General features: G+C 41.7%; 1 protein-coding gene across 1 annotated transcript in view; it reads left to right on the top strand.

The window, feature by feature from the left end:
• The first annotated feature begins 844 nt into the window (after nucleotides 1-844).
• Ei24 (EI24 autophagy associated transmembrane protein) overlaps nucleotides 845-14,955 on the top strand; it is a 23,899-nt gene continuing 9,788 nt past the window's right edge. The window contains exons 1-5 of the mRNA XM_055622247.1: nucleotides 845-990; nucleotides 4,929-5,042; nucleotides 10,091-10,236; nucleotides 11,680-11,740; nucleotides 14,046-14,112. Coding sequence (XP_055478222.1) covers nucleotides 5,001-5,042; nucleotides 10,091-10,236; nucleotides 11,680-11,740; nucleotides 14,046-14,112 — 316 coding nt within the window. The 5' untranslated portion in view covers nucleotides 845-990; nucleotides 4,929-5,000. The remainder of the gene's footprint in view (nucleotides 991-4,928; nucleotides 5,043-10,090; nucleotides 10,237-11,679; nucleotides 11,741-14,045; nucleotides 14,113-14,955) is intronic.

Below are 14,955 nucleotides of genomic sequence, written 5' to 3'. Positions count from 1 at the left end.
ATTTTTATTTTTTTAAGATAGGGTCTTATTTAGTCAAATCTGGCCTTAAACTTGTTAGATAGTCAAAGATAACCTTAAACTTCTGATCCTCCTGCCTCCAACTCCCAAGTGCTGAGATTGTACCACCATGCCCTGTACAGACGCTGCTGGGTATTGAACCCAGGACTTTGTGCATGATAAGCGATTACTCTACTGAGATTTTGTTGTTGTTTGCTTTGTTTTTCTGAGATGGGGTCTTGTTTTATAGCCCTACATAGCCTGGTTCTTACTATGTAGCCTAGTCTGGACTCGAATTCGGGGCATTTCTCCTCAGATTTCCAATGGCTTGGATTAGAACTGTGCATCACCATACCTGGTTTATTAGTCTTATATATTTATGGTTGTGAGCCTAGCCTTTAACGGCTGGGCCATCTCTCCAGCCCAATCTATGTTATCCATTGGCCCGTACGGGGATCAAACCTGCGACCTTGTCGTTATTAGCACCACACTTTAACCAACTGAGCTAATCGCCCAGGACTTATTTGTCTTTAATCATAGAAAGCCTCCAAATAATCAAGGTGACCCCATTTTATTGTTTTCATCATAGGTTCTTAAAGGGTTTCAGAAAGACCAGCATTATTGTGTAGGTAGATTGAGGAGGTTAACGAGCAAGACTGCCGAATAGCAAGAAGGGGATTGACGAGGAGTCAATAGGGACCTGTACCTGGGCACCTACAATGAGCCTGGTCCTGCCAACTACAATTCCCAAGCTCCCTGGCCACGCCCCTCCTGGATGGCCCCGCCCTACCCCGAGAGCCACGCCTCTGCCCGGCGACCGGCAGGGTGCCCGCCCTACTTCCCAGCTGCCCCGTGCGGCCCGGGCATGCCCAGTGTGGGCGCAGCCCCGGCTCTGGGAGCGCCGGGGCGGAGCGGGCAGCCCTGCGCTGAGTGGGCGAGCGGAGCCTCGGTGGGCCAGCGCCCGGGCCGGAGCCGCGGCGGTAGGGCTGCGGGGTAGGTGCGGGCCGCGGGGAGCAGTGGGCTTGAGCTGTTTGCAAGTCCGGGTCTGGGCGGACTTGCACGGCCCATCCAGGGCTGGCAGGCCGGAGCTAGTCCGTGAGGTTCGGGCGGGGGCTGCGGCAAGGACCCCGGCCCCGGAGGGCCCGGGACTCGAAGGGCGCCGAGGGCAGGCCCTGCGGCGGCGCCGCGCGGCGTTCAGGCTCGCGCTACCCACGGCCGGAGCGGCTATCTTTAGCTCCGGTGACCCTCGGTTAGCGTGGTCCTCACCTTGTTGCGCGGCAGTGGCTGGGGAGAAAGACGGTTCTCAGCTCAGTTGCTTCGGAGCAGCGGGAGAAAGGAGCCGAGTACTCTTGAGGGGCCCAGAAGGCAGCCTGTGGCCCGGTGGTGAGGAGGTGTTTACGTTCTGCCTACCTGGTGTGGGAAACGCCAGCTTCCTGCTTTCTGGGACTTGGGTTTGGAGGCTTGGAAATGAAAGTGCAGGAGTTTGTCTCAGTGGATGCTTAATGGTTCTAAAGACTGTCAAGAATTGAGTGGTCAGCAGTATTTCAAGGTTTAAGGAAGGTGATTTGTCCATGGGAAGCTTGGGTTAAATAAAAATCCTCGTTGCAAAGCTTAAGCAAAAAGTCCAGACGAGGTTAGAACACTGAAGTTCTGAAGTTTGCTGTACTTAGCTTTCAGTCGCTGTTGGACAAACCATTTAACTTCTCCACCTGTAAAAGAATTGTGAACCAGATGATGCATCTTGATTTCCTCTGTTGTAAGAGCCCTTTGTATCACTCAGTCAATATGTGGCCTCAGCTTGTGGCAGGTTATTTTTCTGCATGTTTCAGCAGTTTGTTAAACAGGGTAATTCATACCAAATGTTCTCTCCCGTAGGAAAGATGTTAGGTCCACAGTATAATATTGAAATGGCGTGTCCTTTAAAGGTTCTGTTTGGTCAGTAGGTACTTTTGCTGCTTGGTACATGCAGAAGCCGGGTGTTAATCTGCCAGGAGTCAAATAACATAGTTGTTCTGGGCTCGGATAGACGGGCTTGGCTCTGGGAGAACACTAAACTAATGAATTTCATCAAACCTCAAATCGGGTGCATTCTTTAATAGGATTACGTTTATATAGAATTTTCGGCTTTGTTCATTCTGTTGTACTCTATCATCAAAAATCCTGTGAAGAATTTTACTACTATTTATTTGTAAATGAGCAAGTCCTCGGAATGAGGGTACATCTACTGTCTTGCCAGTTATTGGACATTTACTAGTCTCCTGGCTGTGGGCTGCTTTTACTGCAATTCTTAGAACACTGTATCTGTGCACATTGAAACTCTTGTTTTTTGTTTGTTTGTTTTCTTTTTTTCTCAGACAGGGTTTTGCAGTGTAGCCTTGGCTGTCCTATGTAAAGACCAGGCTGGCCTCTAACTCACAGAGATCCGCCTGCTTCTGCCTCCCAAGTGCTGGGATTAAAGACGTTCTACCCTGTCCTGTTTTTCTTTTTTGTTTGTTTGTTTGTTTTTTGGGGGGGGGGGGGGGGGGATGGAGGCGTGGATGTGATGACCTGTGTCTTAACCCTAGGAACTTCCCTAGGTGAGCACATTTAAGCAGGATTTGACCTGAGAACAAAGGTTACACATGTTTTGTGCCTTCTGACTCTACACTCTTGTTCCTCCAGTTCTGAGTGGCATTAGTCCAGTTGGGTCAGTGTGGTGTTACTTGAAGTGGCCAAAGGTCAAGGAATGTATCCTTTTTGTTTTGAAGTTTGAGTTGTATATAAGCTGCCTGTGGAGTTATTGTAGTAAGGTTATTATTTCTTAATTTGAAGATTCTGTGATTGATTTAGTGGGGCTTGATCACTTTAGAATCCTAAATTCTCACAATTTTGCAAGTAAAATTTCCATTTATCTTAGAGTTCATTTTATAGAAATTAAATGAGAGACTATTATTTTAAGATTATTTAGTGTGAACAAATCTTTTGCCCTTTCAGTACTGGGGACTGTTCTCTATTACTGACCTATATTCTCAACATTTGCTTTTGAGAGACGATTTCAATAAGTTACTCACTCTGGCCTTGACTTCAGTTTATACAGACCTTGAATTTGTGAGCCTACCCTACCCTGCCAAGTAGCTGGGGTTGTAGGGCTGCACCACCAGCCCTGACTCAGTTTTGTAGTTTTTATTGGTGTTGGGAATTGAACATGCCATGCAAGCACTCTTACCACTGAGTTGTAGTTATTTTTTTTTCTATCGGTTCTCTCTTTTCAACATTTATAGTGTGTGTTCGCATGAGCATTGCATGTGATGTGAGTATATAGTATACATGTGAAGTCAGGACAGCCCACAGAAGCTGCTGCTTTTTCCCTGTGTGGGCAATTAAACTCAGATTGCTTGGTTCAGCAGAAGGCACCTTACCTGCTCAGACCTCTCCCTGTCCCTGACTGAGTTTTATTTGAAACCTTGTCAGTTTCTTAATTTTTGGAGCCGGGTTTTCCATTCACCTGAGAAATAAAATAAATCCTTGCTGTTCCATTTGTCTTATAGCCCCTGTAGCTTGCCTCAAACTTCCAGTTTAACTGAGGATGACCTTGAACTCCTGATCCTCTTGCCTCAGCTTCCCAAGTGGTATTATAGGTATCTGTCCCTATACCCAACTAACCCTTACCATTTTAAAGACTATTTTAAATTTGCACTTTATGAACTTTTGTTTGTTTTTTGAGACAGGTTTTCTTGTGTAACAGCCCTGGCTGTCTTAGATTGGCTTTGTAGACCAGATAACCTTGAATTCACAGAAATCCATCTGCCATTGCCTCCAGAGTGCTGGGGTTAAAGGCGTGTGCCACTAAGCCCTGCTAACTTTTTTCTTTCTTGATACTGGACATTGAACCCTGGCTCTCACACATATTGAGCATGTAGCTTACCATTGATCCTAATTCATTGTTTCTTACATTATTAAGATATAATGTAAGATTAAATATACACATGTGTGTGTATATTTAAAGGTAAAACATGAACTTGTGCTGCATAGGTCAGTGGTAGGGCACTTGTTTAATATGTGTGACACGCTAGGTTCCACGCTGGTGGTGCTGGGGGATGAAGTTAGAAGACATAGACCTAATTAGTGGGCTTGGTAGTTTTATGTCTTAACACTTTCCTGTGTATTTGAGGATTGTATATGATTGAAGTGAATTGAAGTAGATTATTATTATTGTATGAGACAGGGTTTCCCAGTGTGGAACTTAATGTGCAGACCAGCCTGGCAATGAAATTGTGATCCTCCTGAGTGCTAGCTAGCATTACAATATACCATATTATCTAGCTGCTTTTAGAGTGTGTGTGTGTGCAGACGTAAAATGTGTGCATATGCGTGCAGGTGCCTGTATAGGTTAGAAAAGTGTATTGAATCCTCTGGCGCTGGAGTTCAGATGGTTGTCAGGGGTCTGTGTTAGGAATTGGTCTCTGGACATCTGAAAGAGCAGCAGTTCTCTTAACCTCTGAGCCATATATCTCTCCAGTCCCACATTCAAGTGTTTTGAGAATACATAGCAAGCATAAAAATGGTTGAAGATGTTATTCAAACTATTATCACCCATCTCCAAAATCTCAAAAGTGGGAGTGTTTAGTGGAATAGTTTGGGACATCTGAGGCTCAGGGGAGATCATTTGTCCAGAAGCACATTTGCACCCTAATGAAACATTCCTGTCTTTAGTTACTGGGAAGGCTGAGGCAGGAAGATCTGTTGAGCTCAGGATTGTGGTTCTAGCCAGGACAACTTACCAATAACTCATAAAAAAGTATCTTATGTTTTAACTGTTAGAAGTATAGCCTGTATTGTGCCAGAATCTATTACTCTTGTATTCAAGCTACTAGAATGTGGAGTCATTTTGTAGAAACAGATCATGAAGTAATATATTTTAATGTAAGTCCTTTTCCTCCATCTGTTTCCAGGCCCTTCATGATGAGAGGTTTGGGGGCACTTCCCTCTCTGTATAATTAATTGGTAGTCTGGGCAGTGAAGAGATGGCTGACAGTGTCAAAACCTTTCTGCAGGATCTTGGCAGGGTGAGTATATTTTATTTCAAGGAATTTGTTCCTTAACCTTTTTTCTTTATTTGCTAAAGGAACGAACCAAAAAATCCTTCAGGTGTTTTGTAACTTTTTTTCATATTTGTTGGGTCTTTTACGTAGAATGTAGGTTTTCATTGTAGTCTACATCATTCAATAAATAGGAGTTTTTGGTATTTTTGAGACAGTCTTATTGTATATCTCAGGCTGATCTTGGACTCCCAGTGATGCTCCTGCCTCAGTGTTCTAAGTACACCGTCCTACATTTTAAAAAAATCTTGCTACATAACCTTGGCTGGTTTGAGTTCCTTTCAGTCTTATTTCTCTTTCGCAGATGTTGGGATTACACGTGTGAGCCTGTGTGTGTCTGTGTATTTGTGTGGTACGTGCATGTGGATATGTAGGTGCAGTCCCATTCTTATCTGGAGGTCAAAGCAGAACTTGAGGAGTCTTCCTCCGTCACCTCTATTACTGTCTGCCTTATTGCGTTGAGACAGTATGTATCACTGAACCTGAAATTGGCCTATTTGGCAAGCCTGGCTGGTCAGTGACTTTTCAGGATCCAGTAGCCATGCCTAGCTTTTTACAAGAAGCTATTGGGATTTGAACTCATGTCCTCATGCTTGCAGAGCAAATACTGTTACATATTGCTTGATTCCCAGCCCTTCTATCCTGTATCCTATGGAAGTTGTGAGACCTGTCTTTGAGTATGTTGTCTAGTATTAGGATTCTGGCTAGTTTGGCTTCAGGATCTTTTTTTTTTTTTGTTGTTTATTTTTGAGACTGTTTACCTTCCAGCTGGCTGTGTAGTCCAGGATGACCTTGAACTCCTGATCCCCTTGCCTTGATCACAAGAGTTGGGATTACAAGCATATGTCAGCAGGCTAGTTTGAGCCAGATATAGTAGTAGCACACATCTGTAATCACAGCACTCAGGAGACTGAGGCAGGAGGATCATGGGTTCTTGGCCACTTTGGCTATGCAGTGAGACCCATCACAAGAACAAAGCAATAATAACAGCAAATAAAAAAACAAAGGTGTAGTGGCACATCTGATCTTTTAGCACTTAGAGAACAAAAGGATCAGTAGTTTCAGTCCAGGCTTACCTACATAGGGAGTTTGAGACTAGCCTGGCCTACAAGAGACCCTGTCTCAGAAGGAAGGAAGGAAAGAAAGAAGGAAGAAAACCAAACAAATTTTGAAAATAATGGCCTTCTAGGTTTTAGGGTGACATTCTAACTGCCTGTTAATCAAATCAAATTATTTTAGAAATAATAATCATGGGCTTATGAGACAGTTTACAGAGAGGGATGTGCCCCCAAATCTCTCTCATTATGTAGGGCCTGTAAATAGATAGAGGAAGATTTCCATTAAAGCCATATTACTTCGCTGGGAGGTGGTGGCACATGCTTTTTGTTTTAATTTTATTTATAGGTTTATTTATTACAATTTATTCACTTTGTATCCCCACTGCAGCCTCCCCCATCTCTTCCCAGTCCCACCTTCCCTCCCTCTTCTCCCCTTATGCCCTTTCCCTAGTCTCCTTATAGGGGAGGGCCTCCTCCTATTCTATCTGACCCTAGCTTATCAGGTCTCATCAAGGCTGCACCCCTCATGGAGCGGTGATCGAAGAGCTGGCTACTGAGTTCATGTCAGAGACAGCCCCTGTATTCCTTACTAGGGCACCCAGTTGGAAAATGAGCAGCCAGTGGGCTTCCTTTGAACAGAGGGTCTAGGTCCTCTCCATGCATGGTCCTTAGTTGGAGTATCAGTCTCTGCAGGCGCCCTCCCCCCCACAACAAAGCCAGCTATTTTGGCTCTTTTGTTTTCCATCTTAGTCTTCCCTAAGGATTCCGTCACTCTGCCCAAAGGTTGGCTATGAGTCTCTACATCTCCTTAGATACCCTGGTGGGTAGAGTCTTTTAGAGAGGTCCTCTGTGGAAGGCTCCTGTCCTGTACCTTGTCTTCTCCCACTTCTGGTGCATGCCTTTAATCCCAGTATTAGGGAGGCAGAGGCAGGCAGATCTCTTTGAGTTTGAGGCCAGCCTGGTTTACAAAGTGAGTTCCAGGACAGCCAGCGCGATAGAGAGAAACACTGTCTTAAAAACAAAAACAAAAACAAAAACAAAAGATACATATTACTTCAAAGTCTATTTGTACAAAATGCTTCACATTCTTGTAGTCCCAATAGAAGCAGGTAAAGGTGCTTATGGACAAGCCTGACACTGTGTTCAACCTCCAAGACCTATTTGGCCTCCTGAATGTTATCTTCTGACTGATGTACAGCTCTGCTTTTGTTTTATTGCTTTAGTTTGTGTATGCTTGGACATTATGTCAGTTTTCTTCTACCATGTGGTTCTATGGTTGTCAGTTTGGTTACAGTACTTTTACCTGCTGAGCCATCTTGCTGGCCTTTGTTTATGCTTCTAAGACATGTTCTTACTCCATAGCCCAGACTGTTTTCAGATTTGTGGTAATCATCTTGCCTCACTCTCCTAAGTGCCATAATGCTAGACTTATAGAAATATGCCACCACACCTGGTTCTGATTGTGTTTTTTGTTTTGGTTTATTTTTTACTTTTTTATTTTTTGGTGTGTGTGTGTGATCTTTCTGTGAAGTTGACTATCGTGGTGAAATTATTCTACTTTGGATGTAAATCTATTATGATATTTATTAAATTCTGGTATACACATACACATTCTTTATATAAAATTATATATATAATTATATAAAATTATAATATAATATATACTAGATATTTATACTAGATAAAATATAAATATATTCTACCACATACACATTATATCTATTTGGGGTGGGCTTTATTTGTGTAACGTTTCTGTCCTTTTAATAGTAGGTTTGAACCCAAGGCCTCTCACATAGCTAGGCAAGCACTCTGCTGAATTCCCAGTCATTTCTTGCCTTTATTTTGAGATAGAGTTTTATGCTGTAAGCCCAGGCTGGCATAACTTGAGGCAATTATCCTGCCCCGATTCACATGTTGATGGGATTATACTATCTTCTTCCATGTGACCAAAGGTTAGTTCGTTGAAGTTGTACAATATGTGGTTGGTTGCAGGGGTGGATAAGTGAATGCAGTTCTTTGAACTGGATGACAGGTAATTCTGGTGTTTTTAGCATCAGCAATAACTTCAAAGTCTTCAGATATGGTTGGCAGGTACGTTTGTCACTGTTGTCTATACAAATTCAATAGTACCTCCCTCGCCTTGTACCCACGAAGAACATTCTTCAGCTACACTACCATGATGCTTCTGTTTTATATGCCACACTTATACTCTAGAGCTTTACATTTTACAGCAATTATTTCTTTTTCTTCCCTCTTTTCCTTCTTCCCTTCTTTCTCTCCTTTTTAAAACAGTAATTGTATCTTTCTCCAAACTTGATGTAGTGTAGTCCTTTCTTAACTGGTGTTTAGAGCTAGTACAGGATTCAGGAGTATTGCAGCGGTTTAATTGGTGCTGAAAGGGAATAGCAAAGGTGATAACTTGTTTTCATAGTATCAATAAATGTAGAAACATTGGAAAACTACTATTTAGTGCTCATATAATTCATGATTTACTTAAGCAAGAATTGAGGAAGGATGCCAAATTGGGGAGAACATGATGGGGTGGATATTTTTATGGCATCAGAAATCTCTCCTCACTTAATACTTTCCAGTTACTTTTCCCTTGTGCAATTAATATCACAACAAGGGCAAACAGTTCCTGAGTGCCATTGTTTCAGGAAGAGGGTGTACACCTGGTCTCTCCGTACAGGCCAGACTGGCTTGGTACTTACTATGTATCCCTGACTGGCCTTGAATTTGGGATTATCCTGTCTCAACCTCTTGAATTATGGGACAAGAGGCATTTTCCACCATGACTTGCTTATGTGTTTCTTGATGTGATACCATTAGTTCTGTGATATTCTCGCTCAAAATGCTTAAGTTGGGTAATCATAGGGAAACTTAAATCTTGAGAAAAATTCCATGAAGTAGCTGGCCTGTATTCTTCAAAAAGAAAGTCAAAGCCTAGGGCAGGTAAGATGGTTTAGAAGTCAAGACTCTTGCTGCCAAACCTGGTGACCTCAATGTGATGATTCCAGAAACCTGTATGGTAGAAGGAAAGAACTGATTCTCAACAAGTTGTCCTCTGATCCATGGCATGGCACCATGTTTGCACAAATAAAATGGAAAAAGTATAAAGAACTGCTGTTGATTTGAAAATACTAACAAGACATACTAATGAAATGCCATATTTGATTTTGGATTAAACTCTTTTGAGGTAAAATGCTTTGAAGTTTACCGTTGTGATGAATGGAAAAATTGGAATGTGGATAACTACCCTATGTTTATGTAAAGAGTATTGTTCTTAGGAACCCGACTAAAAATTGACCATACAGGGGCCTGATAAGCTGGTCATGTTGGTCATTATGCCTGTATTTTCAGCATTTGGGAGCTGAGGCAGGATTAAGAGTTTGAAGCCACTCAGGGTTATGTAGTGAGATCCTGTCTCAGCCTCTCTCTAAGGGAAAAACAGCATGAGGCATGATATAACAACTTACTTGAATGACAGAAAAAGTATATATTAATATGGAAAAAAATAAACTGGTGATTTTAGTCTAAAGTTTTCCATTGTTGCAGTTCTTCTGTAAATTAAGGATCATGAAAAAAAAATTAGGGCAGGCGTGGTGGCACACACCTGTGATCCCAGCACTCAGGGAGGCAGAGGCAGGCGGATCTCTGGGAGTTTGAGGCTAGCCTGGACTACAAAGCAAGTCTAGGACAGCCAAGGCTACACAGAGAAACCCTGTCTTGAAAAACAAAACAGCAAAATTGGTAAAGCGTGAGGGTATAGTTCATCGGCAGACTGCTGCCTAGTGTACACAAAGTCCCTAGTTCCAGCACAGCAATGGAGGTACAAATCACTCCCCTTCTTTACCAAAATAAATATTGTAGTTTCCATTGTTACTCAGTTTCCAGTGTCTAACTTTGGAAAATCTTCTCCAGCCCATAATCTGTCTTTAAAAATGTCCTTATCTACAGGGAATCAAAGACTCCATCTGGGGCATCTGTACCATCTCAAAGCTAGATGCTCGGATCCAGCAGAAGAGAGAGGAGCAGCGTCGAAGAAGGGCAAGTAGTGTCTTGGCCCAGAGGAGAGCCCAGAGTGTAGAGCGGAAGCAAGAGAGGTGAGTACAGGCCCAGAACCCAAACTGCCATAGGAGAGGCACTTAAGGAAATGATTGATCTTAGTAGTAAGTTATGATTCCGGCATCCTATTAGTTGTTTTTTTTTTTTTTTTAATTTTTAATAGGAAAGTGTTATAGGTGATTCCTTTCTAGCACGAACAGACACACACACACACACACACACACACTGACTTAAACTAGGATTCTTACTAAAAATGGCATGGTTTAAAAATAAATTAATGCTGGTGAGATAGCTCAGAGGGAAAAGATGTCTGCCAAGCAGGCCTGATGACTTGTGTTTGATCCTTGCAACCCATGGAAAGATGGAAGGAAAGTTGTCCTTGGATCTCACCTGTGTCTCTCACATATACAATAATAAATTAAACAACAAAAACAAACAAAAAACATAAAATCAGAATTCCAAATAATACAGTACCACAAAAAAGTATTTGTTTTGATAGATACTTGCAGGTAAGTCTGTGTGGATTTATTTATTGAAGGACAGACCCTTCCCCCAGACTTTCTTGTTTAATATGCTCCTACCTCAGATTTTAGAGGGCAGAACACACACACACACACACACACACACACACACACACACATTTTTATTGTATTTGGGTGCTGGAGAGGTGGCTCAGTGGTTATGAGTGCTTATTGGTCTTCCAGAGAACCTGGTTCAGTTTCCAGCACTGTCTGTAACTCTAGTTTCAGAGGATCCAAGGTTCTGCTGTAGCCTCCATGGGCAGTGCACATAAATGGTGTACATACATTCATGAAGACAAAATACCCATAGACATAAGAATTAATAACATTGAAAAATTATTTATCATTGAGAAGGTATGTCCATTTCACAGCATGTATAGGGGTCATAGAACTTTGTGGAATTACTTCTCTCCTTCCACCTTTACATTGATTCAGAGAATCAAATTCAGGTTGCCATGATTGTGTGCTAAATACCCAGGAAGCAACCTTGTTAGCCCATTTTTATTTTTTTAAGAAAACCTGGTGACACATGCCTTTAATACCAGTACTTAGGAGGCAGAGGTAGGCAGTTTGACAAATAGTTCCAGGCCAGTCAGAGCCACATAGTGAAATCCTGTCTCAAAACAACAGTAGCAAAATAGAAAAGCTGGTTTCACCTGGGTGTGGTGGCACATGTCTGTAATCCCATCACTGTGAAGACTGAGGTAGTATGACTGCCAGGAGTTTGATGGCAGCCTGGAATATATAATGAGGCTCTGTCTCAAAACAAAACACCTGGTTCCTCAGAAACTTTGTAGCCTTTTTTTTTTTTTTTTTTTTTTTATTGACCGAATTAGAACTTTGGGAGAATACTAAATGCTCAAAGATAATATGGTGCCAATGATGTAAAATGGAGTTACTACATAACATTAGAAAACAGCCTACATGTCTAAAAAGATAAATTCATATGATTTTTTCCAGTGAGCCACGTATTGTTAGTAGAATTTTCCAGTGTTGTGCTTGGAATGGTGGAGTATTCTGGGTAAGTTCTTTTGCATCAAATTCTAGGTTCTTTACAAGTATCTCTAGATTATTACTAGGTTAATATTTCTCATGTGCTTCTTTGAAAGACTAAGATGCATTATTTTCGATCTTTGAGATGTTTATATATGCTGATGATGCTGATGATCCCCTATCACATGGATAGGGGATGGAGGAGGGGAGTGGGCCCTGAGCTATGCATGAAAATGTCAAAATGAAACCCTTTATTTTGTATGATAGCTAAAAACTTTTAATAATTGCAAGGTGAGGTCATGCATGCCTATAATCCTAGTACTTGGGAGGCAGAGGCAGACAGATTTCTGAGATCAGGCAATCTCATCTGCAAAGTAAGTTTCAGGCCATCCAGGGACTACACAGTAAGACACTGTGTCAAGGGGGGGAGGAAAATTAATATTAAAAAATACCTGTGGGATTGGAGAGATGGTTCAGTACTTAGGGGCAGTTGCTGTTCTTGGAGAGGATCTGGTTTCAATTCATAGCACTTTTCTATTAGGCAGTTTTAAACTCCATTTCCATGGGATTTTATACACTCTTCTGGCCTCCATGGGCACTGTATGCATGTGCTGCACATATAGACAATCAGACACATACATATAAAGTAATAAAAATAAATCTTTAAAAAATAGAAATATTGTAATATGGGCTGGAGAGATGGCTCAGAGGTTAGAGCACTGACTGCTCTTCTAAAGTCCTGAGTTCAATTCCCAGCAACCACATGGTGGCTCACAACCAGCTATAATGTGATCTAATGCTCTCTTCTGGCAAGAGGTACACATGCAGATAGAGCGCTCACATATATAAAATAAATAAATAAATCTTTAACAAGATTGTAATTCCAGCACTGGGTGGTAAGAGCAGGGGGATCAGAACTTCAAGCTACATAGTGAGTTTTAGGTCAGTCTCCATAAACAAGACAAACGTGAGTCAGGCAAAGTGGCCCACACCTTTAATCCCAATACTTAGGAGGTAGAGGCAGTTGAGTCTGGTCTACAGAGTGAATTCCAGTATAGCCAGGTCTGTGCAGAGAAATTCTGTCTGGAAAAACAAACAAAAAAACCCCAAACAACAAGTATTAATATGGATTCTTATGTATCTGTAGTAATTGTGATTTTTATGTTTTTTTTTAAGACAGGATTTCTCTATATAGCTGTGGCTGTCCTGGACTCTGTAGACCAGGCTAGCCTTTGCCTCCCAAATGCTGGGATTAAAGGCATGCACTACCACTATCAGACTATCTGTAGTGATTTTTGTTTCTATTCACTTATGCATAAACAGATGCCTTGGAAAAGTCCTACATATATGTTTACATGATCCATTGACAGGTTTTAGTATTGTGATAAATAATTTGTGTTAACCCTGGACATTTTTTTGGCTAAGAGATCTGTGGGATCAGAGAAGTAGATAAGGCCAGATAGCAAGGTTCTCCTTGTTTCTGGTTGTAACAATTGGTTGTTATTGAAATCCAGATCAAAACAAAATAAAACAAAAAATGTTACCTATAATTGAGAACTATCGTAGTTTTTACTGAAATTTGGATTGTACAAGAATGAATACTGAATGAATACTGGGGTTGGAGAGATGGCTCAGAGGTTAAAAACACTGGCTGTTCTTCCAAAGGTCCTGAGCTCAATTACCAGCAACCACATGGTAGCTCATAACCATCAATGGTGAGATATGGTGCCCTCTTCTGGTTCATAGGCAGAATGCTGTATAAACAAACAAATAAAATAAAAAAAGACTTCATTAAAAAAAAGAATGAAGATCACTTTTGATTTGATATTTAGTGTATTCAGTTTATCTGAATGTAAACATTTAACTTATTTTCGGATATTAACTTTAGATTTAATTAATAAACATGACATTGTGTTTAGCATATATCTTTATATTTTGGAGGGAATGTTAAAATGTTTTCTGCCTCTCAAAAGTCTCACTGATAAACAGTATCAGTTTGCTGTACTCTCTTGGAGTTTTGACAAATAGGAAAGGTGCTTCTTCTGTCCTCTTGATTTATAAACTTCTTGACTGGAAAGTCATTATTCTGAAAAGTGAAATGCCTTAATTAATTAATATATATTATGTATGTATATAATATATATACATTTTATGTTTTTTGAGACAGGGCTTCTCTGTGTATCCCTGGCTCTGTAGACCAGGCTGGCCTCAAACTTAGAAATCTGCCTGCCTCTGTCTCCTGAGTGCTGGGATTAAAGTGTGCTACTATTGTCTGATGCCTTGTTTTAATTTAAAGATGGGTTTTTGATTACTTTATTCCCTTTTTCCTTCAGTTCAGTCTCCTCTTGTTTTATCGAGTGTTTATTCCTGTGCTTCAATCAGTAACAGCCCGCATTATTGGTAAGTATGTTTTTATCTTGCTCCAGCTGGGGATAGAGGTTTGAGATACTTGTCTCTAGTCTGACTCAATTTCCTGAACATACTTCATAACATATCTGCAATTTGCTTTTTTAAAAAACTTACTTATTTTATGTATATGAGTGCTGTTTTCAAGCACACCATAACAGGAAATCAGATTTCATTACAGATGGTTGTGAGCCACCATGTGGTGGCTGGGAATTGAACTCAGGACCTCTGGAAGAGCAGCCAGTGCTCTTGACTGATGAGCCATTTCTCCAGCCCTGCAATTTGATGTTTTTAATTTAGACTTCTCAATGGCTTTTTGATATTGGCATTGTTGCACTGTTGAGCTGTTCCCCCTCTTCCCCACCTCAGCCCAAGACAGAGTTTCTCTGTGTATCCCTGGCTGTCCTGAAACTCACAGAGATCTGCCTGCCTCTGCCTCCCTGAGTTCTGGGATTAAAGGCGTGTGCCACCACACCCAGCTACACCAGCTCACCATCTTAAGTTGTGAATGTTAGAGGTGGAAAGTGCCTGAGTCAGCCCCAGTGTCACCAAAGACAGGCCCAGAGGCAAGATTCCCTTAGAAGTGCTGCTGAGTCCCTTCCCAGGCCCTGTATCTGGCCCAAAGACCCAGGGAGCACTTCCAGGGGCCCTTCTCTCTGTTAGAGCAGTGGGGAGAGCACGGCGGGGCAGGGGAGAGCGGGTGCAGAGCCTGTCGACGTGCAGCACCATTCTGAGGTAAGGTGTGCCCAGCAGCTGCTACCGGATGGGCTGGGCAAGATTAGAGCTTTGCTAGCTAGCTTCATTTGTTTGTTTGTTTGTTTGTTTGTTTGTTTGTTT

The sequence above is a fragment of the Psammomys obesus genome, unplaced genomic scaffold (genome assembly GCF_907164565.1).
Source record: "Psammomys obesus unplaced genomic scaffold, mPsaObe1.curated_primary_1811, whole genome shotgun sequence".
In the NCBI taxonomy this organism is placed as follows: Eukaryota; Metazoa; Chordata; class Mammalia; order Rodentia; family Muridae; genus Psammomys; species Psammomys obesus.
The sequence above is the reverse complement of the archived record's forward strand: the minus strand, read 5'-3'. Positions and strand labels throughout refer to the sequence as shown.